Here is a 21,350-nt window from a genome sequence, read left to right as displayed (position 1 = left end):
ATGGATTTGCGCCAGCAATGTCACTGGCACAGGTCTCAGTAGACCCACCAGGCCAGTAGGGGCTTGTCCCAGGGCAAGAGAATAAATATCCCCTTGCACTGGGTGCCTCCAGAGTCCAAAAGCCCCCCAAAGGAAGCAGCAGATGCCATGTTGGAGCCACTGCATTGCTGTGTAGGGAGTTACAATGGTTTGTGCTTATACTGTGGTAAAGTTTGTCACGAGGTATCCATATTCATCTTAAGAAGCTTGAAAGAATAGCCCAGATCAGAATAGGACATAGTACTAGGTGTAAATTGCACAAGCTACTGTCAGTCTACAGTGTTTGAAGTAATTTTAATGTGATTGTTATAATATGATAACTGTGAATCCTATGGGAGAGAGTTTGGATACAAGTTATAACAAAACATGCCAAAATTGACAAACGTGGACATATCCCAATAGGATTTTCATTTAGCTGAAAATTTCTTGTGCATGTTTACTAGGAAAAAAGTCCCACTTGAGGCTTGCTGATGATCTGTTGCCTGAGTTGCTATGCCAAATGCTATTCCCCTTACCCAATGGCGTGCCAGCATCTATTCCTCCCACTCTTCAATGTTCAGCACTCTGCTCCCCTTCACGCTTCCTTTTCATCCCCCTCTTCCTTTTTCAACCCAGGGTATGGAAGTTGAAACAAGAACAGTGAAGGTAAGAAGACAGTCAGAGATAGGTGCACCCCACCAATCTGCTGCCTGAGGCAATTGCTTCAGTTGGCCTCATGGATGGACCAGCCCTGCATTCCCACTGCATTCAGTGAGGCTTATTCCCTTGTGAATGTTACTGATTTGCTGCATAAGTCTTTCCCACCCGCTCAAAAGGGGACAAATGTCAGTGAATGGAAAACAATGGAAAGGAGGTGGAGGGTTGGATCTTTCAACTGAACACCGTCTGGCTTTGGGAACAAAGAGTTTTATTTCCATCCCTGCTGTTACTGATGAGTGATTTCCAGGATATTTCAGGACATTTTCCAGCTTCTGTTAAAAAACTTGGAAAAAGTTTCTAACACCAGTGAAGTACAATACGGAGACAAAATATAAATACATGTACAAATTACCTTTAAACATGTATCACATGATCAAGCATGCATATGGCAATGCCCTCTCACTGACCTACTCATGCATTAGGCCAATGGTCCTCAACCAGTGCGTTGTGATGCAACCTTAGGCGGATTGCATCAGTGCCACAACCACCACTTTGTTTTTGATGAGAATGGAGGCTTGGGAATCAAATCCTTCAGCAAAACAGACAAATCTCTCTAGGCCAATAGACCTTGCTGTTTCATGCATGTGCAGGAAGCAAGGGAAAGGCACATGAAACTTATAATGCCCCAAGCCAGAAGAGAGGTGGGCACAGAAGGAGTTTTCAAGTCACTCACTGGCACTATAGCTGTGGGGACCCCAGTTACTACTGCTAATGCCACCAGTTGTGACACTGCCCCTTGCTGGGACTTGCTGGCCACCAGTTGCCACTATGGCCAGGCATAGCAACACTCACTGCCTGTCCCTGCCGTGCACAGCAGAAATGCATTGTTGCTTCTGGCATGACTGAGTGCAGAGATACCACCCAGTAGGGAAGAACAGAGTGCAGTCTAGTCTCCTCTGGCCTAGAGCAGCTGCCCACCTGTAAGGAAAGTGTATGTTTGGTGTATTGTGCTTTTTGATGGGTGCTTGGGGTGTTGGCTGGGCTGTCTGAATGTCAGGGTTGGATCCAGACTCTCTCTTACACGAGCGTTTCCTCTCAATTGAGCAAGAGGCGGAGGGGTGGAATTTTGGTGACACTCCTTTCCTCTTCAGCCCCCTGTGCCATCTTGATCCTGAGCGTCTCACACCTCTTAGGAGTATCTTGGGTTCAGGGTGCTAGAGAGGGAAGGGGGAATAATTGAAAATCCTCCCCCTGCCCCTATTATATGAGTAGGAAGATTCCAACCCTGACATTGAACTGTTAGAAAGACAGTAACCCCCGGGTTAGACCGGTGCAACTCACTTGAGCTGACCTGGGGGTGTTGCAAATGTGCCATAAGGCACGTTTGCACCAACTTAGGCATCAGGGAGGCCAGCATAAGAAGCTGCGCTGGCCTCCCCATGCCGGATCCAGGCCCAGCGGGGTAGGTTTGAGTCAGTCGAGTTCGGCCAACACAGGGGTCTGGGTGAGTGTGGGGAGGGTGGGGAAGAGGTGGGAAGAAGGCAGGGAAGAGGTGATTTGGGGTGGGGGGAGAGTGGGCAGCAGGCATTCCTAGGGTGGGCAGGGAGCAGGAGGTGAGACCAGGATCCAACCGTTAAGCTAGATCCTGACCCCATTCCTGGGCAGCACGTCGTGGCCCCTGGTTACTCCATTCTGGTCAGATCTGCACCACTGCAGTGTGACACAGGGTAAGGGGAAAGGTTTCCCCTTGCCTTGGATTTCACCACTTTTGGCCCCAAACTTGCATTGGGCAGGAGGTCTGGTCTAGAGGGTAGAGCCTCCGTTAGCCCAAAGATAACATCTGAAAGTTGCCAGTTTGAGGCCACCAGCAGGCTCTGTGAATGGCAAGACCTTGAAGCAGCTGACAATCTGAGCCGAGTTATTCCACCTGCTCTTTGGTGTGAGTGGAGAAGCATCTTGGCTGCCCTTCAAGTGAGAGATGAAGGAGCTACTTTTCAGCCAGTGTGGGAGGCAACTGGGGACTAGACGTGATACCAGACCGTGAAAGATCCATCTGAAATGTTGTGCAGTTCTTGAAAGATAGAACCTTTCTGTTATTGTAAAAATCTCCTCGGGGGTTTAGAGATAGCCTGCCTATGTGAACCGCCTTGAATAAAGTCAGAGGAGTAATCTGATGACCAGAAAGGTAGTATATAAATACCAGTATTATTATTATTGGATGCAGTGCAGGTCCGCTGGCCTGCCTGCTCCAATGCAAGTTACATTTGGGATGCAAGAAAGATAGAGCAGGGGAGGGGGGGGAGAGGTTTACTTGGCAAATCCAGGAAATATTTGTTTCTTAAGTACACAGAGTCTATCTGGAAAAGAAAAAAACTTCTGATGGTTGAAATCCGTACTAAAGTTGCTATAATTTGTGTGTTCATAAGTATCACAATTCACTGCAGTGTAGGTGTTTAACAGTCCAATCCTATCCACACTTTCCTGGGAGTAAGCCCCATTGACACTAATGGGACATACTTCTGAGTAGACATGCATAGGACTGGGCTGTAACTTATTAAAAACATTATACAGATATGGTACAGGTGAAAGCCAATCAAAATCCATTTTTGGCTCAGTCTAATTGGTAAACAAAATATTTGAGAATTTTATTTACTGCATTTCTTCACAGATTGCTAAAAATAAAAAAGCTCACATACATTTTGAGATTGTGGGGCTGCTTTTGTTTAAAAGAAAATTAGCATAGACAATTATTTTAGTTTAAAATATCCTATTCACTTCACTTGGGTTGCTTGAGCTCTACCACGTTTTAGCTATTTGTCCTTTGAATTAGAAACTCTTGGCCTTAATGTGCCTGCCTATAAAGTGGGTATATTTGTTTGCCTGGCTGTCTTCATGCTTAATTCCATATTGTATATACAGTACGTGTGTGTGTATATACATCTGATACACACATATTAACATTAACACTAACATATTAACCGCAGCTGTGTTCCACTCATTGAGTTGTATGAACTTTTAGTTCTTCTTTTGTGTTTGTGACATGATGAGAATCTGAACTGCATGAAAATGATCTGTTTTGGCTAGTATTTTGATGGCAGACAATTTCTGTATTTCTTAAACTATGTTTCTGTGGACTCTGCCCCTTGCTCCTTGGCTCCATGCCCACAGGCTCCACTTCTTTGCTTTGAGTTGGCACAACTCTGTTGGCAGAGAGGAGTGTAATGTGGGAGAGGCACAAGGGGGATATGGGCAGGCTTTGCCCCTGGGTCCCTTGTTGATATTCAAGATGGGTCCCAGCTCTTGACCAGTTGAAGATCTTTGCACTAGACAATATGGATGCGCCTATGAGTGTACCAGCATTCTGCATGCAGGCCCTGTGTATACAGTCAGAAGCCTTGCATGGTCCCTGGCTACATGTACAGAGCCTAAACGTGAATGGTTTGCACGTGCAAAAGGTCCAGTGAACTCATGTATCTCAAAGGCGGTTTGCTATTGCAATCCTATTCTCTCATACACACATTTACTGTCTGCACATTATGTGAAGAATGCTGTGATTACACTGATCCAGTGGGTATGTTCCTTACAGGTGGCTGTGATGTAGTTCCTCCAAAAGCCGCTCACAGAACCAAATACGTTACTCTGGGGTGAGTGACTGAAGTGTGTGGGTGCTGCTATCCTCCTTGCTCCTGCTCTACAGATGAACTGATCACGACTACAGGAGGCCTGCAGAGGCATCTGTTCCCCAGCCTTGATCAATCAGCAAGTACTGCAATCACAGCAGCTATACTCACAGCTTGCTGCATTAGGACTACTCCCAATATTGATTTGGAAATAAAATTCTGCTTTTCCTTATTTGCTAGGCCCACAAGCAGAAGCATCCTTTGAACACTCGTCCTTATCTTCCTGCCCAGAGTAGCTAAGTAAGAGGCTGCATTAGTGTTTAGTCAGGAATGTGTTTCCTCTTGTGTCTTTTATAAATAGAAACACACTCAGTTATAGTGCAGTGTCTCTTTTCTCATAAGCAGAATTCACAATGCAGGAAATTCCAACAGACTTCTTCTAAGACACTGATGAAAAGGCAGGGTGAATTAATTTTAATTATGATTTAAGGCTGCAATCCTAGGCACACGTTTCCTCAAACATAATGGGGCTTACTTCAGAGTAGATGTGCACAGGATTGTGCTGTGAATCACCAAGAAAAAGACCCATTTAAATCAAATTTTCCATTTTGAAATTCTGATATTCACTGAACAAGCATGCATAATAACTGGTTGCTATGGCAATTAGAACATACTGATTTGCAGCTAAATAGAATCTCAATAATCCAAATCCTTTAGCCATGTAGCCCACATGTACTACAGAATTATGTCTGTTAAAAGACAAAAGTCAACTCTTTTACTTTATTTGCACGTATTCAAAAATAAGCAAGAAAACTTGCATAAATGCTGACAGCTCAGTCCTGTACTCCAGATATGTCAGCTGATCTCCACATATGCTGGAGCAACAACCACGTCGCCAGCATAGGAGTTCACCTGCTAAAAGACACACCATGTACGTTGGCACAATGCTGAAAAAAGGCCATGCCAACGTAGCTCGGATGTTGGCACAACTCTGCTAACACTGAGGAGTGTAATGTGGAAGAGGGAGGAGGGGGGATATGGGCAGGGCAAGGAGGGGTCAACGGACACCTGGTAGTTACTGGGCAAAATAGTGTTTCACCACAAGGTAGAAAATAAAAGTCTATGCTGTTTAGTTGGGAGAATCATAAATTATCATCATTTGATAACTGAGCTCAACTGACTGGAAAAGTTACAACAGAGGTAAAAGATCACCCAAATCATATGTGTCATCTTGACGAGATACAGGACATTTCTGGGAGCCTCACATCTGCAATGATGTGCTAGCCTTTCGTGACCCAGAAGCCCTCAGTAATAAATTCAATGCATGACTTAGAGATGAGCCAAAGTATTACCAAGTCAATACTTTTGCTTGAATCTGATGAGGAGTGGGCACAAATTCCCCTTCCTGCCAAAATCCTTCCCTCACTTCTACTGTGGCTGCAAAGAAACAAAAGTAAAAGCCAGTTGCTTTTCCCCCACAGCTTCCATCATGGTGCCAGAAGGGAGAAAAGCCATGACCCATTGTCCGAACCAGTGTTTCTCAAGGTCTTCATATGGTCCACCTATTCGAAGTACCACTGGAAGTAACTTGCGATGTCGTCATCACCAGTTACTTCTGAGTTGGGAGGCCAGATGCAACAGAACAAACACCAGTAAGAGGCTCCAGGTGGATGGGAGGGCTTTATTGAGCACAGAAAAGCAGGCTTTGGAGCTCTGTCCACTGAGCTGAACCTCCTACCTGTTTGTTGCATTGCAATCATCAGGCAGCAGATATCCAGGGGTCCTGCGAGTACCACTAGACACCACCTCAAGAACCACTGGTGGTACCCATACCACTGGTTGAGAAATCCAGGTCTAAGCAATTGGGTGCACGTTCTTACTTTCTGGCCATGTGTTGGAAGACATGGAGACTGCTGGAAGGTAGGGAGTGTCTCTATGCTGCCCTTCCTCAAGCCCCCCTGGCACGATGAACTGATGCCCATGTTCACAGTCCCCACCCTAACAAAAGAGAGGTGCAACCTTACATATATTGGCAACCTTCAGTCTCGAAAGACTATGGTATTGCGCTCTGAAAGGTGGTTCTGGCACAGCGTCTAGTGTGGCTGAAAAGGTGTAAGGTGCAACCTTACAGTCCACAAGAAGAGCTGCAAAGCTGAAGATGATATTTATTTATAGAATTTATATCCTGCCTTTCTGTCCCGGTAAAGGTAAATATTTCAGCAGAGTCCTATTATGCGATTTATAATGCTTAACCTCATTAGTCAGAATTTTTCTCCATGGTTCATTTTTTACATAGAAAAGCAGCTTTTAACTCATGCTTCAGCTTTAAGAAATTATGTGTAGGCTTTATCAGGTTTATTCTGGTTTTCATTTCATTTCAATTTAATCAAAGGTATTTTTAAAAATTAAAACGAACAATAGATTTAAATTTTAAAGGGCGCAATCCTAACCAATTTTCCAGCACTGACCTAGCCGTGATGCAGACCCAAGGTAAGGTCACAAACATGCCCTTACCTTGAGGAAGCCTCCTTGACTGCCTCCCCACTGCAGGATACAGTGCACACCACATTGGCACAGCTATGTCAATGCTGGAAAATTGGTTAGGATTATGCCCAAAATCAGCTAGGGGCTGGAATCTATGTCAATAAAGGAATAGCCCTCTGGCAACTGAACTGTGTTTTGAAAATTACTTTTCTATTGATGTGTTCATTGGATTTTAACCCCATTTTTGGGCTGTTACTGATCCTCACTCCCCCCCCCCAATCATCTTCCAAATTCCAATGTCCAAAAATCTTTTTTTGCTTCAAATGGCAGTTTCTAGATTCAAAGCTTGAGTTGCACTCCGTCCTCATTGCCAAGTGTATCTTAGTAGTGCTTTACACTACCACGGTCTGTTTTCCCTCTTTGAAAGGGACATCCACTGTCAAGTTTTTCCTCCTCACAGTGGTAAGCTATTTGCTCACCTGAACATGAAACTGTATCCAGTTCCTTCCCAGTATCTTCATAAATTTTCCCCACAGTATGATCATTTAGGAGCCATCAATTAAGAGCCAGCACATCCAGACCCACAACTCAAGAACTAATGAGTTTCCCCATTTGAGAGCAGCATGAACCCAGGGCCAATTGCAACGTCCTACCTGTAGCGCTCCTCCTGCAAGCACTGAGTCATGTAAGTATAGTCACGTTGCAGCTGGGCCTTAAGGTCTTCCATAGAGTCCTCCAGGTGTGACTGAATGTCCTTAATCTCCCTCAGTTCTTCTATGATGGTGTCAAAATTATAGTGGTGACTGTCCAAGGTGTTAGACTTGGGACTGCCCAAGCCAGCAGGGCCTGCCCCAGAGTTGCTACCGGCTGCTGAGCCAGAGGTGGCACTGGAGCACTCATCATCACTGCCGTACTTGGGACTAGACACCAGTGTGGCACTGCCACTCAGAGTCCGTGAGGCCTCCTCAGGGTGCCCATCATCCAGCGTGTCCTTTAAGTGGGCAATGTTGTCTGCACTGCCAAATTTGTTACGGATCAAGCTTGCAAACTCACGGGGCTTAGAGACCACAGCTGTGTGTGTAGCTTGAGAAAGGCCTGACAGTCCGCCCTTGACACCCTCCACCACACCACCTCCAAAGCCACTGATACTGGAGCGGACATTGGCCCCTACGTCCTTGAGGCCTTGATGCATGTCCCGGAAGACATCTTTGGGCTGGCGGGAGGGCCCATTTTGTTCAATCTCCTTTAGCTTTTTGTGGTAATGTTCAAGCTTCTTATGTAGCTGAGCAATAGTCTGGGCAGACTTCTGGTTCTTCTTCTCAAAGACCTGTTTGATACGAGAAGCCTGCTGCTTGTCAGCATTGTTCGCTAGCTTTAGGTACTCAGCCACATTGTCATCTCGTGCCTCCTGCTCAATCCTGATCTGCTCTGTAATCTTGAGGATCTTCTGGTGCAGATGGTCAATGGCTGCTTTTGTCCTCTGTGGGTCTGGATTGCCATCAGGAACATCAAGGCAGATGTTGCTGTCAGCATCACCATGGCTTATATTTGCAGGCAGGCTGATCTGGCTCACTTCCCCTTTATCCAACTGCAGAAAACAAAGAAGAGAAACAGAGAAGGGATAGTTTAATTAAAGTGTTGGTATATAATTGCTTTTGAGGGGTCAAACATTCCAGTGATGGACAGAAAGGGCCAATTTCACACTACAGCACTGCTTTTCTGCATTCAGCTGGAATTGCAATTGCAAAGAGATTCTACAGAGGATTCAATAAAGCATGTTTAACATTTACAATTTAATAAATCTGCAATATTTGCTCTCATCAATCCCCTACTTGCTCCATGCTAACTCCCCTTACAGCAATGGTGCTTTGCTAGTTCAGTTTCAAAAAATATAGAAAAGTTGGTGTAACTCAAATCTGAGATACAGTGGCAAGCCCCACACCTTGGTACCCCCCCGCGGGATGTCATCACTCCCCATGCGCAAATTTGCCCCCCCTTACCTGGAGCGCATGGTGCCTTGTGTGACTCCAAGGCGCATTGGGGAAGCCTCCTTCCCCGACACTTTAAACTGTGCTTCTGGAAAACCGGAAGCACAGTTTCCGACCCTGTCAGGAGCCTCAAAGAGGCTTCCGCAAGGTCCTAAAGGCGTGTGAGGCTCCACACCCAGGGCATTTGTCCCATAGAGTGAATGGGAGGTCCACCACTGCTGTGATAAAATAAGAATCCAACTCACAAAGCACTGGTATGCAATGGATTGACAAGAAATGCAGTAAGCACTTCATTAGCCAAAGATAGCTATCCCAGACAATAGATAATGAGGAACTGGTCCAGAATGGCAATAGAGGGGGAAATGGTGATAAATACTGAGAACAGTCAGATAAAAAGAAAAGAGTGACAGTTAGGCGTAAGAGGACTATCACTGAATTACAATTTTAAAATTGATTACTCATCTATCCTTCATAGCGCAATGCTTACTGCCAGTTAAGCTGGTACAGCTGCCCCCGTGTCGTAAAGTTCAATGGCATGCAGCAGCCTCTCGGCGCTGCCTCCAGGAGCAGTGCCAGCCAGCACAGGTGAGGCTGTGCTAAGCAGAGCCAGGTCATGGGGAGGTTGGTGGGCAAGCAGGGGGGGAGGTGTTTATGGGTGGGGGAGCATGCAACAGGGAGAAATCAGACCCAGAAGGGGGAAGGATCAGCAAAGCAAGCCTCTGCCATATCCTAACACCTCTCCTGGCCAGGCTGGCATTACACCAGGCTTCCTGGATTTGTGCCAGCTAAACAGTTAGCACAGATCCAAGAAGCCCCATAGCCAATGGGCCATGGGGTGGCTGGGGTTTTACCCAGTGTAAAGGGAAATATATCCCCTTACTCAAAAGAGACCTCCACCACCTCCTAACCTGTCCTGGATACAGCGCAGGCTGTGCAGCCTGGCTGTGCCAATGCTGGTTAGGACTGGACTGCCCATCACTGAATTGATAGCATGCACATTTATGAGCAGTTTATCAATTCCTCAATTCAACTTGTTTTTAAGGGTATTTGATATAATACCCTTTATATCATATTTATAAATATAAATATAAATATAAATATATATAAAATTTGATGTAAGGGTGATATAACTGACAGTTAAAAGCATCACTAGAAGAAAGGGTCATGGTTTTGGTTTTCTTTTGCATCTATGTGGAAATATAGAATACTGTATAGATAGAGGTGTTTGTTTCTGGTGAGAAATGGGCTTACACAATGGGCTTACATTTGCATAAGGTAAATAACACCATTTTCAAACAACTCTAAATATAATTTCCTACTACAATAGCAGACCAGAGTCAAACATAAGCAAGTTCAAATCTCATCAGTAAAGTGGAGGATTTAGATTTAAACGATACATTTTCACTTGGACACCATCAGTTCCAGTTGCCTGCTGGAAGGAAAGATATCATAACTTCACCCTGAAATACAAAATGTATGCTTTTTAATATCCTTGCAGGTCACAAACTATAAGGAGAGGTTATCTAGAAAGCTTTTTTCTTAGTGAATTTGACACAAAAAGAAATAGTCGATGAGTCTATGTAGCCAACACAGTAATGTGTCCTTCTCTCAGCATAACCATTTCATTGCAGACAAACGTTGATGAGTGGTTGAAGGCTTAGCTGAGAAATCAAACAATCAAATCAACTAAAGCTTAAGCAATCCAAGAGAAACTATGAACTGGTATAAATGGATAAACAGAGGATGTTCTATGTTCTGCTCAATCTGGAAATCCAAAACTAATCCAGAACCTAGCCAAAACCCAGAGTCCTTCAAAGAGCAGAACTATTTTTCACTGAGTATTGGTATCTACTACCAGATTCCCAATGGTATCAGTGATCTGTGAATTGTGCCCTTGACTCATCTTTCTTCCACAGACCAGAAGAGGACAGCACTCAGGAATCCTGACTCATGGCCTTTTGAGTTTCAACTTGGTCATACTGCTCAAGTAAGGGAAATCAGAAAACATAAAGTCAAACTTTGTGCAAGGCATAGACAAAGTCATAAGCAGAGGTGAAATGATCAGGGAGCACTTCAGGAGACTCTTTAAATTTTTGTTAATACAGCATCCTTTTGTCCCAATTTAACTCAGCAGCAACGTAACACTGCAGGATGCCCCCTGGTACTAGAATGACAGAAAGCTAGTACTAACTATAACCCTTATGTAAATGAGTGTTAACAAATGGAAACACTATAAGCCTGATGCTTGCACAAAACTGATCCAAAATCTAGGAATCATGCCTCCCAACTGCTAACTCAAAGACCCTGAAGCACACTGCCCTTCCATTTGAAACACAGAGCACTGAAAACCTGCCACTTGTTGACCTTGCTATACAAATTATTATGAAAATTAAAGTGGCCTGTGAGTTGCTTCAGGCTTGCAATTAGGAGATCTCAAAAGTAGTATATTCAGCAGATGCAGCCTAATTTACTTCCACACTGTTTTCTTGGAGATTCCTCTAATGCAGTGATTTTCAACCTTTTTCATCTTGCGGCACACTGGCACTAAAATGGTCAAGGCACAACATCAGCTTTTTGACAATTGACAAGGCACACTGTGCTGTCAATGGGGGCTCACATCCCCCAATGGTCCTAACTGATAAATTACCCTCTCCCAAATTACCGCGGCACGCCTGGGGACCATTCGTGGCACACCAGTGTGCCACGGCACAGTGGTTGAAAATGGCTGCTCTAATGCCTAAGGATTCCTCACGATTGTCACTTCTGCACACCTTGAAGAGGGTTTTCTATGCAGGAGACATGCAGCCCAATCCTAACCCACACCAAACAAGACCATGCAGTGCCACATGCTACATTGGAAGTGGGTGGGCAACCAGATGGTCCAGAAGAGGTAAGTACAACAACAACAACAAAAACATATTGTGCAAACACATTATTACTGCTAGATACTGCTAGCCCGCTTCTCCGGGGGCTACATTGGCTGCCCATTCATTTCTGGGCCCAATTCAAGGTGCTGGTTTAGACCTTTAAAGCCCTATACTGCTCTGGGCCAGGGTATCTTAGAGACCGCCTACTTCCGCACAATCCGGCTCGTCCTCTTAGGTCATCAGAGAAGGCCTTTTTACAAGTGCCGCCGCCTAAGGAGGTACGTGGGGCGGCGGCAAGAAATAGGGCCTTCTCAGTAGTGGCACCAATGTTATGGAACTCCCTTCCCCTTGACTTGAGAATGGCTCCCTCTCTTGAGACTTTTCGGCGAGGCCTGAAGACCCTTCTGTTTAAACAAGCCTTCTGAGTTCATGGCCTTTTTAACATCTTTTCTACATCTTTTAGTATTTTTTACAGGCCTGATTCCTCTATGATCTGCTGCTTTATGCTCTTTTTATCTGACTACTGTTTTTATGGTATCTGTTAATGTGTTTTTAATATATGTTTTTTATCTGTTGGTTAAATTATGTTTTTAATCTGTTTTTAACATGTTGTAAGCCACCCTGGGTCCCTTTTAGGGAGAAGGGCGGGATATAAATAAAGTTTATTAATATTATTTATTATACCAAATTCATGGGCTAATGAAAAGTTGTACCCATAACGGCTGAACTGTAATAGCTGTTTCAATAAGAATACAATCCTAGGTTTGAAATGGGCTGGTTCAGGAGGGTGGGGGGGGGGTGGAATGAAGGTTTGGAGAGGAAGTTTTAGAGCAGGAGGAGGGCCGACTGGGAGGTGAATCAGGCTTGGGAGGGGGTGTGGGATCAGCATCTGCAGTGTAGGCCGAATTTTAACTTCCATCCCTGACTCAAGCAGCCTTACATGGGCTACTTGGATTTGTGCCAGCAATTTTGCTGGCACAGATCCAAGTAACCCCATAGGAGTGGCTGGAATATTACTTGGATAAGGGGGAAAATATCCTCTTACCCTAAGTTGCCCTTCAGCTAGCAACTACCTTGTGCTGGATACAGCGCAGACCACTAGGCCTGGCAAGCTAGGATTGGGCAGTCAGCTAAAGTATCATATGAGAACAGTAACATGACTGATAAAATTCCCCTTCTGAAATGATAGCTTCTGTATGCAAACATTTTGCTGAGTTGTAAATTGAAGTACTGTAGAGCAAATCAATCCCTTTTCTGTGCTGTTAGTTTTCAGCACTATAACAAATTCAGTACTAAAATAATTGGGTTTGCCTTAGGATGTGGCAACTGAGCTGCATATTAAATTAATGTTAAATAGAGGCAAGATTTGGGTCTGTTTGCATCAGTGATTTTCAACCAGTTTGCAGGTGTGCCGCGGGAGTTTGTAGGAGGGTCATTTATTAGTAGAGCCATTGGGGTACATGAGCCACTGACTGGCAGCGTAAAAAACTTATGGTGTTCCTTGACAATTTTAGTGCCTTGTCAGTGTGCCATGAGATGAAAAAGGCTGAAAATCGCTGGTTTGCATGATACTTGTCCTGCCAAACCAGCCCATTTGATTACAGATGTGGGTGCTCATGTCCTGACCCTTCCCATCACTTCCCAGTTAGTTTTCTTTGGGCCCAATCCTATCCAACCTTCCAGTACTGATGCAGCTGAGCCAGTGGGATGTGCACTGCATCCTGCAGTGGGGGGGGGGGGACAATCACGGAGGTCTCCTCTCAGTTAGGGAATATTTGTTCCCTTGTCTTTGGGCTGTGTTGCAGCTGCATTGGCACTGGAAAGTTGGATAGGATTGGGCCATTAATCATGGGCATTTGTCCAAACCAGCTCCCCCCCCCCCAGTTGCTATCTTATACACACTTTGCTGGGACTAAACCTATTGAACACAATGAGACTTACTTCTGAGTAGACATGAATAGGATTGTGCCATAAGAAAAATAAGCAAGAAGAAACTATCTCAAAAAAGACATAGTGGAAATGGAAAAGGTGCAAGAGAGAGCGACTAAGATGATTACGGGGCTGGGGCACCTTCCTTATGAGGAAACACTACAGCGTTTGGGCCTCTTCAGCCTAGAAAAGAGACGCCTGAGGGGGGACATGATTGAGACATACAAAATTATGCAGGGGATGGACAGAGTGGATAGGGAGATGCTCTTTACACTCTCACATAATACCAGAACCAGGGGACATCCACTAAAATTGAGTGTTGGGCGGGTTAGGACAGACAAAAGAAAATATTTCTTTACTCAGCATGTGGTCGGTCTGTGGAACTCCTTGCCACAGGATGTGGTGCTGGAGTCTAGCCTAAACACCTTTAAAAGGGGATTGGACAAGTTTCTGGAGGAAAAATCCATTATGGGGTACAAGCCATGATGTGTATGCTCAACCTCCTGATTTTAGAAATGGGTTATGTCAGAATGCCAGATGCAAGGGAAGGCACCAGGATGAGGTCTCTTTTTTATCTGGTGTGCTCCCTGGGGCATTTGGTGGGCCGCTGTGAGATACAGGAAGCTGGACTAGACGGGCCTATGGCCTGATCCAGTGGGGCTGTTCTTATGAGTGGATGGGACAGGATGTGAATACCTACATTCATAATTGCATGGGTCTGTTTGGTGGGGCAAGTATTGCCAACCTGGCCACTTGATGGAGATAGTCCTGAAAGATGCTCAATAGAATTTACCATAAAGGAAGCTAGACTATATTTTCCTTAACTACACAACAGTAAGTACACTTGTTCAATAAGACTAATGTATATCTGCAGGCTGGAGTTATAAATCCTTCCCATTTTCCAAAAGCTATAAAGCCCTGCAGAAAGTAACTAAAAATTGTACCCAATCTCAGATCAAAATTGCTGCAGAAACTGGACAAAACAGACCATGAGAGTTCTCTACTCCCCCTACTACCCCTATTTCACCAAGACAAAAGTGGGAGTGTCAAGACGCCCAAAATTTCAGTCTCAGAACAAACTTTCCATCAGTGGAAAATTAAAGCCCAAATCTTTAATATTTCCCCAGCCACACCTGCTTGGAATACCAAGATTAGAACAACATTATGGCTTGCAGTGATGTGTTGATGCTCCCACATTCTGGAAAACATTGTTTTAAAGTACCTGTCCAAGGTAACATTATGTGGACAGTTGTAGAGTTTAGAAATGCCCCATACCTTCTTCATTGGTTGCCCAAGTGCTGTAAGAGCAAGGATCTAAACAGTGTTAGGATTGTGTCAGGTTTAGAGGTCAGCTGGATGAACCCATCAAACATCTGTGGGCCACAGTAATGCCATGGGCATCCATTGCTAGATGTTGGCACCAGTCACATTCCTGTTTCCTAACTTCAACCCCAATATAGTGTATATAATGTGCTGTATTTAGCACGTTAGTCATAAGGTGAGCTCTGCTATTTCACTGTTTTTCTCCCCAATTCCTGCTGTTGGAAAGTGCTCCGAAATTGCCCAATCAACTCCCGTTATTTGAAGAAATGCCAGCACAGAATTTCAAGAGGGAAAATGCAAACTCAATGGAAGCTAAGAGCCCAAAGCTGTTGGCCATACAGCGATCATTACATTCCAAATAACTCTTCACTGGGAAGAGAGCTTCTGTTTGGCAAGTTCAAACTACACGAATCCAACCTTTACAACACCATACCTTACAGTGTTCTTCCAGCTCCAGCACTTTCTTCCTTCTCATAGTATAAGCCTCTCTGATGAGCAAAAAGAGATCCCCGGTAAAGAAAAAAAAACATAAGGAAACAACTGTAAGGCTATCCAAAAGCTACTGGCGGCATGCCTGGGCAGCTACTCTGACTTATTTTTCTGGTTCAGACATCTTTCTGATGCATTTGCTGGGTGATAAAAGAAAGCAGGAGAGAAAAACACAACCCACACACATCACCATACATCGCAGTCATAAACTTGCCTCAACCTTATTAGAGCAGCACATTAAAAAAAATAAATTTAAAAACTGCAGACTTTACAAACACTGCCTGTCAGCCTATTCTTAGTTCCTGAGCGGCTCTGGGGGCTTTCCAGAGCCCAGAACACAGTGAGGAGGTTCTCCTTCTCTCTTATTTACTTGCAGGAATTGAACTGAAACCTGCAGGAAATGGATTTTTTTTTCTTCATACATACGATTTGTGCACGGTAAAGATAAAAGCAACCCAGAGACAGAAGCCCTGGTGAAGTCAAAAGAGGAAACCAAGCAGAACAAAGTTGCTCAACTTTGTTTCTGTGAATTACGTAGAGACAGGGTGACCAGTTTCCACTTTTATGGTCAGCTTGTACCCCTTTTTTCCCCTTCGTGGAGAACTGCTATTACGAAACAGCAGAGAAAGGATGAACCCAAGAGTTTGACATATTCAAGAAAACAGCCCTTAGCAGTGGCTGTGACTGGGGAAGGAAGGGACAGAGGAAGTTCTACACAATGTTTGCTAACATGGTTATCTTTAGGGTTGACCCTCAGAAGGTGATCTACAACTGCAGATATTAACTAACTTCACCCCTCCCAGAGTTGAAACTACTTACCTTCTATGATATACACTATAGTCAACTGAGGGTCAAAACAGACATGATGCAGAGATCTGTGACTGGATTTCTCAGTGGGTTTCCCCCTACATTTAAAAAGTGGAGGTGCGGCGCCTCTTAATATAATCAGAGCAGCAGCACTGGGAAATGAGTCAACCTTTTTCCACTGCACCATTTGCATGATCTATCCCCCATCCCAATCTGAAAGCTGCTATAAGGTATGATATAATTTACCTGCAGGTCTGTCTAACAGCAACTTCAAGAGCTATTTACACTGGGTAAAGGATATTGGTTGTGAAAGGATTAGACTGCTCCTTCCCCTTACCAGTGTCTTCATTAGGGTTTGCATCACCTGATGCAGGAGACCACAGTGTAACCCCCGTGATGGACCTCCTCCCATGCAGTGGGCAGAGCAAGGACCCTGTGGCGGGTGTGGTAATGTAACTTCACCCCACCCATGCTGGTTTTTTAGGTATACCTTTTGATAGAACACAGATGTTTCAGGGTAGTTTGTTTCATTGCATTCTGCATGAAATTACAGATCGATTGATATATAACAAGATGGCATGATTCCTACAAACCGTGATTTTAGCAGTTTTGGTCACTAGTGGTGTCACTAGAGCAGCAGTTTTCAACCGCTGTGACGTGGCACACTAGTGTGCCGTGAGGCTGCATCAGGTGTGCCGCAGATTCAAGGAGTCATGTGGTGGTGGTGGTGGTGGTGGCGGCGGCAGCAGCTGCGCATGCAGGGTGGGAGAAGCAGCGGCTTGGAGCCTCACGCAGCAGCAGGAGAAAAAGGAGCAGCAGTGCAGGGGCTTGAACGCTCCTGCTGTTGCTGGTGCCTGCCCCTACGCGCTGATTGGGCAGCCAACCAGGCAGCTAGAGAAGCCTGGAAGAGCTCCCAGTGGGCAGAACGTGGAGGGAGTGAGGGCGAGCAGCAAGAGGAAGGAGGGAGTGAGAGTGAGAGCGAGCCTGAAGGTGGAAGCAGGCAGGAGCCAGAAGCAGCTGGCTGGAAAGGATTGGAGAGACCCTTTTCCTTGTCTGCAATGCCTCAAAGTGACCCTGCCTGTGTTGCCTCCCCTGGCAAGGCTTTGGCAGGAAGGGCACTGGGCCACAATCCTATCCACACTTACCTAGAAGTAAGCCCCATTAATGGGGCTTACTTCTGAGTAGATGTACAGAGGCTTGGTCGCACTCTCTTGAATAAATGAGCAGGCAAGTGATGCTTTTCTTCCCCCCACCTCCTCCCCTCCTGCACACACATCCCCCATCATAATTGCAGTAACCCCTCTCTTCTGCCCCTCCCCTCCCTCTTCCCCACCTTCCAAAGAGGGTGTCTCCCATTCTCTCTCTTTCTCTCTCTTCCCCCACCCCAGTGAATCCTGCACTTGTTTCAGCCGCATCTCCTCACTGTCCCTCACAGCACATTTCTATTTCTCCAGTGTGCTCAGTCTCATCTCTCTTTGCCAGCACTTTTTGGCATATCAGAGTACATCAATTGACAACAGTTTGAACAGACCTGCTTCAAAACCTTTCCAGAAACCACATACACCTCCCTCTCCAAGCTTATTGGGAATTTCTTTCATTGTCCTATCATGATTTAAGGCTGCCATCCTAACCACACTTTCCTGAGAGTAAGACCCATTGAACAAAAAAGGACTTACTTCTGAGTAGACCTGGTTAGGCTTGTACCCTTAGTTATATTAGTTAAATTAATTGTAACATAATGTAATTAAAAACTAGTAGTGTGCCTTGACAACTTTAGTGCCTTGTCAGTGTGCCGTGAACTGAAAAAGGTTGAAAATGGCTGCACTAGAGGGTATCCCCTTATTGGCTCCATGCTGTGTCATAACAGCATCTCATTGTCTGTCCAAACAATCAGTCTCATTGGTCTGTTTTGAATTAAGAAAATGTACTTTTTTGTTACATAAGACAGTTGCATTTTTGTTTTCTGGTTTTTTGGCCATAACTTTTGATAGAATGAAAATATTTTACTCTGGGTTTTTAAAAATTGCATTCTGCTGTAAATTACACATCAAATGGTATATAACATGATGATATTATTCCTAAAAACCGCTATTTTGATCATTAGTGGTGTCTCACACACACCCCTTTGCACATCACCCAGTGCGGCCCCCAAGTGATGCCACTGCCCCTTATTCCAACCACAGTCAAGCTGTCCTGCACCCAATTCAAGTGAAACAAGCAATCAAAGGTGGCACATCCGTTTCAGACCTTAAACATCACAGTAATTCTGGCAACCTGTCTTTAGGTATCAACCTTGTGCAGGGATAATTTAAAATTATTAGCATCAAATCCTAACTAGCACCAAATATTTAGGCACCTGTGCTGCCAGGCTCTTGTTGATTTTATTTATGTCATTTTTATATGAATTTCATTTGTAAATGACATTGAAAAATACAATGGAAAATATGATTTAATAAGAAATTCTGTGGGGAGGGGGGTGTTTCACAAAGTCTTCAGGGGCATTATGTCAAGTTTTCAGACAAGGCACAATAACCATATGAACACAGTAGAAAAAGAAGCCAGATCATGCTGACAGACCAAAACTGTGACTCGCCAAAATGAACCTCTTCCTTCTTGGCATGACTGCTTGTACAACTTTAGAAAAGAAAAGCACAAGAAGTTTCTGTCTAAAACTAAGCGACTAAATAAATATGTGCATACCCTGCCTTTTGGTAGCTAGTATGTATAGGGTAGTTTACAATTGATAAACCCATCTAAAACACACTGAGAAATCGCCAATGACAAGGTTAAAACCAGCAAGGGTTATATAATAAAACACATGAGCCATCAGGAGAGCAGGCAAAATCAAATTCAGTTTCATTTTGTAAGACCCAGGAAAACAAAAAGGTCTTTGTCTGGCACTGAGAGGAAAGAACAGAAGGCACCAGCTGAGATTCCCTGGGGAAAGTGCTCCAGAGATGGGGCACCACTCCCAAGAAGGCCTTTCACTGGCCGTTGCCACCTGACTAACTTCAAAAGGTTGAGGAACCTTTGGAACTCTTTCCCTTTAAGCTCTTTTCCCAACCAAATTGCCCTCACAAATTACTTTTATTCCCACTTTGAAAAAAACAGTGTGTATATGTTTTCCTCAGTGAGGATAAGAGCAGCTTGAGGGGACAATCTGGGATGAGAAAACAGACCAAGGGGAAAGAGTTCAGAAACTCCTCTCCCCTCACGCCAGTCTTCCGCTTTACATTGAAGCCTCAGCCGAACTGTTTTAAAAAAGTCATCCCCTCCTCAAGGAACCACACAACATGTACTGCCTGCCTGCAAAATATCTAATGAAAAGCCCATGTTCAGTGTTACTGCCACATAGCATCCAGTACAAAGGGGCCATTCTATTATATAAGGGTTTCTAAAGGGCTAGCCTAACTGATAAAAATAATTGTCCACATAGGAAAGAAGCAAAAAGTATTACAGTGTAGGAAGAGCATGGATGACTCCTACGTCACAGAAAGCAAAAAGGATTTGAATGTAAATACAGAATGCAGACTTTGGAAACAGACAAAAATATGCTTTCTGTGCCCACTATATAAATAAAATCCCACAGGGAGTTATATGCTTCCTCATATAACTCAAGCGCGCGCACACACACACACACACACACACACACACACACACACACACACACACTTACTTTCCTCAGTCTGGTTGGAAAGTGGCACTGAACTTGCCAAGAATGTCTGAGCCCTCTGCATGAGCTTATGTGTTTCTGCAACAAACAGCGTGGGAGAGGAGGGTGCACCCCAAGGGCCGTCAGTCAGCATGACAAAATAAAATAAGCAAACTTCCTGACAGCAAAAACAAGGTCAAACTGCTACAGAAAACTTGACCATTTTGGGTGAGTTTGAAAAAAGGAACTAAAACCAAAGCCTCACAAACAAACAGCAGTCATGTTTTAGTACTCACTGCTAATAGGCACTTCTCTACTCACTTATACGAGCTCCCATGTCAATGGAAAAAATCAGGAAAATGATGCCAAACAGTACCATTTCTAGGGCAAATGCACACTGGTGCTTCCGGGTTGTGTTTGGTCTGTGGTCAGGGTTGAAATAGCAACGAGGCTAACAGCCCAATCCTAACTCCCCACATGGTGATGCATTGGTGCCAATGTGATGTCTGCTGTATCCTGCAGGGGAATTTTGGTATCTGAAGGCCTCGTCAGAGTAAGAGAACATTTGTTCCCTTGCCCCAGGGTAAGCCTGAGCCAGGCTGCCAGGTCTATTCAGAGTTCACATGGACCCGGGTCATGGGATCAAGGTCAGGAAGGGGGTTAGGATTCAGTGGACACTCCAGCTACCGAACCTGCCCCCTTCCTGGTCCTAAAAATTGAGAATAGCAGGATTGCACAGCATTGCCAGGTCACAACTTGGCGAGTCCCGATCTGCCTTTATAAATCCCTGATGAAGCAAAAGACGAGACAGCCAGGGTTTCTCTTGCCCTTTCCATCTGCAGTCCTCTGGCCTTCACCAGATGGAAGAGTTGTGATCGCTCCGTCAGTTGGGAAAGAAGCAGGCAAAATGGTAAAAAGGTTGAAGCTGCATCAGTTGCTATATCACTGGGAACTTTAAAGGCATAATATTATTACAGACATGCCCCAGTATCCATGATTCAGTATCCATGATTTCAGTTATCCACGGATGCCATGGATACCGGGGACACCTCTTAAAAAGAGAGGGTAGCATTTTAAAAAATCTTGTTCAAGATTTTTAAAACTTTCCCCTATCTTTTTAAAGGTGTCCTCAGTATCCACAGTTTGAGGTATCAACAGGGGAGTCTGGAACGGAACCCCAGCGGATGTCGGGGCACACCTGTATTAAGAATACTTATACAAGTATGTGCTGCATAATGATGTGTCAGTCAACAACCAACTGCATATATGATGGTGGTCACATAGTGGAGATACGGTTCCCGAACTGTGGGTTGTGACTCACCAGTGGGTTGCAACCTGATTTTTAGTTGGTGGGTCACGGCAGGTTGTGGTGCCACAAGGAATTCTGGGATGTAACTTGGCTGCCACAAGGCATTCTAGGGCCCTACCCAGCTGCCTTGGCTACTGAAGGTTGCACAATGACAAAATCTCTTAATGAATTTCAGAGAACATATCCCTGTCATTAAGTGACACA

The 21,350-nt window shown here is 44.6% G+C and overlaps 1 protein-coding gene across 2 annotated transcripts in view; it reads right to left on the bottom strand.

Annotated features, from left to right (window-relative positions):
- TMCC2 (transmembrane and coiled-coil domain family 2) overlaps positions 1-21,350 on the bottom strand; it is a 116,667-nt gene that overhangs the window by 15,260 nt on the left and 80,057 nt on the right. The window contains exons 1-2 of one of the 2 annotated variants that reach the window (XM_066625563.1): positions 15,323-15,366; positions 7,436-8,370 (exon numbers count right to left, since the gene is read on the bottom strand). In XM_066625563.1, coding sequence (XP_066481660.1) covers positions 7,436-8,370; positions 15,323-15,364 — 977 coding nt within the window. In that variant the 5' untranslated portion in view covers positions 15,365-15,366. Of the gene's footprint in view, positions 1-7,435; positions 8,371-15,322; positions 15,367-21,350 lie in introns of those variants that run through there. The other variant, XM_066625562.1, reaches the window with a different exon arrangement.

The sequence above is a fragment of the Tiliqua scincoides genome, chromosome 4 (assembly GCF_035046505.1).
Source record: "Tiliqua scincoides isolate rTilSci1 chromosome 4, rTilSci1.hap2, whole genome shotgun sequence".
Classification (NCBI taxonomy): domain Eukaryota; kingdom Metazoa; phylum Chordata; class Lepidosauria; order Squamata; family Scincidae; genus Tiliqua; species Tiliqua scincoides.
The sequence above is the reverse complement of the archived record's forward strand: the minus strand, read 5'-3'. Positions and strand labels throughout refer to the sequence as shown.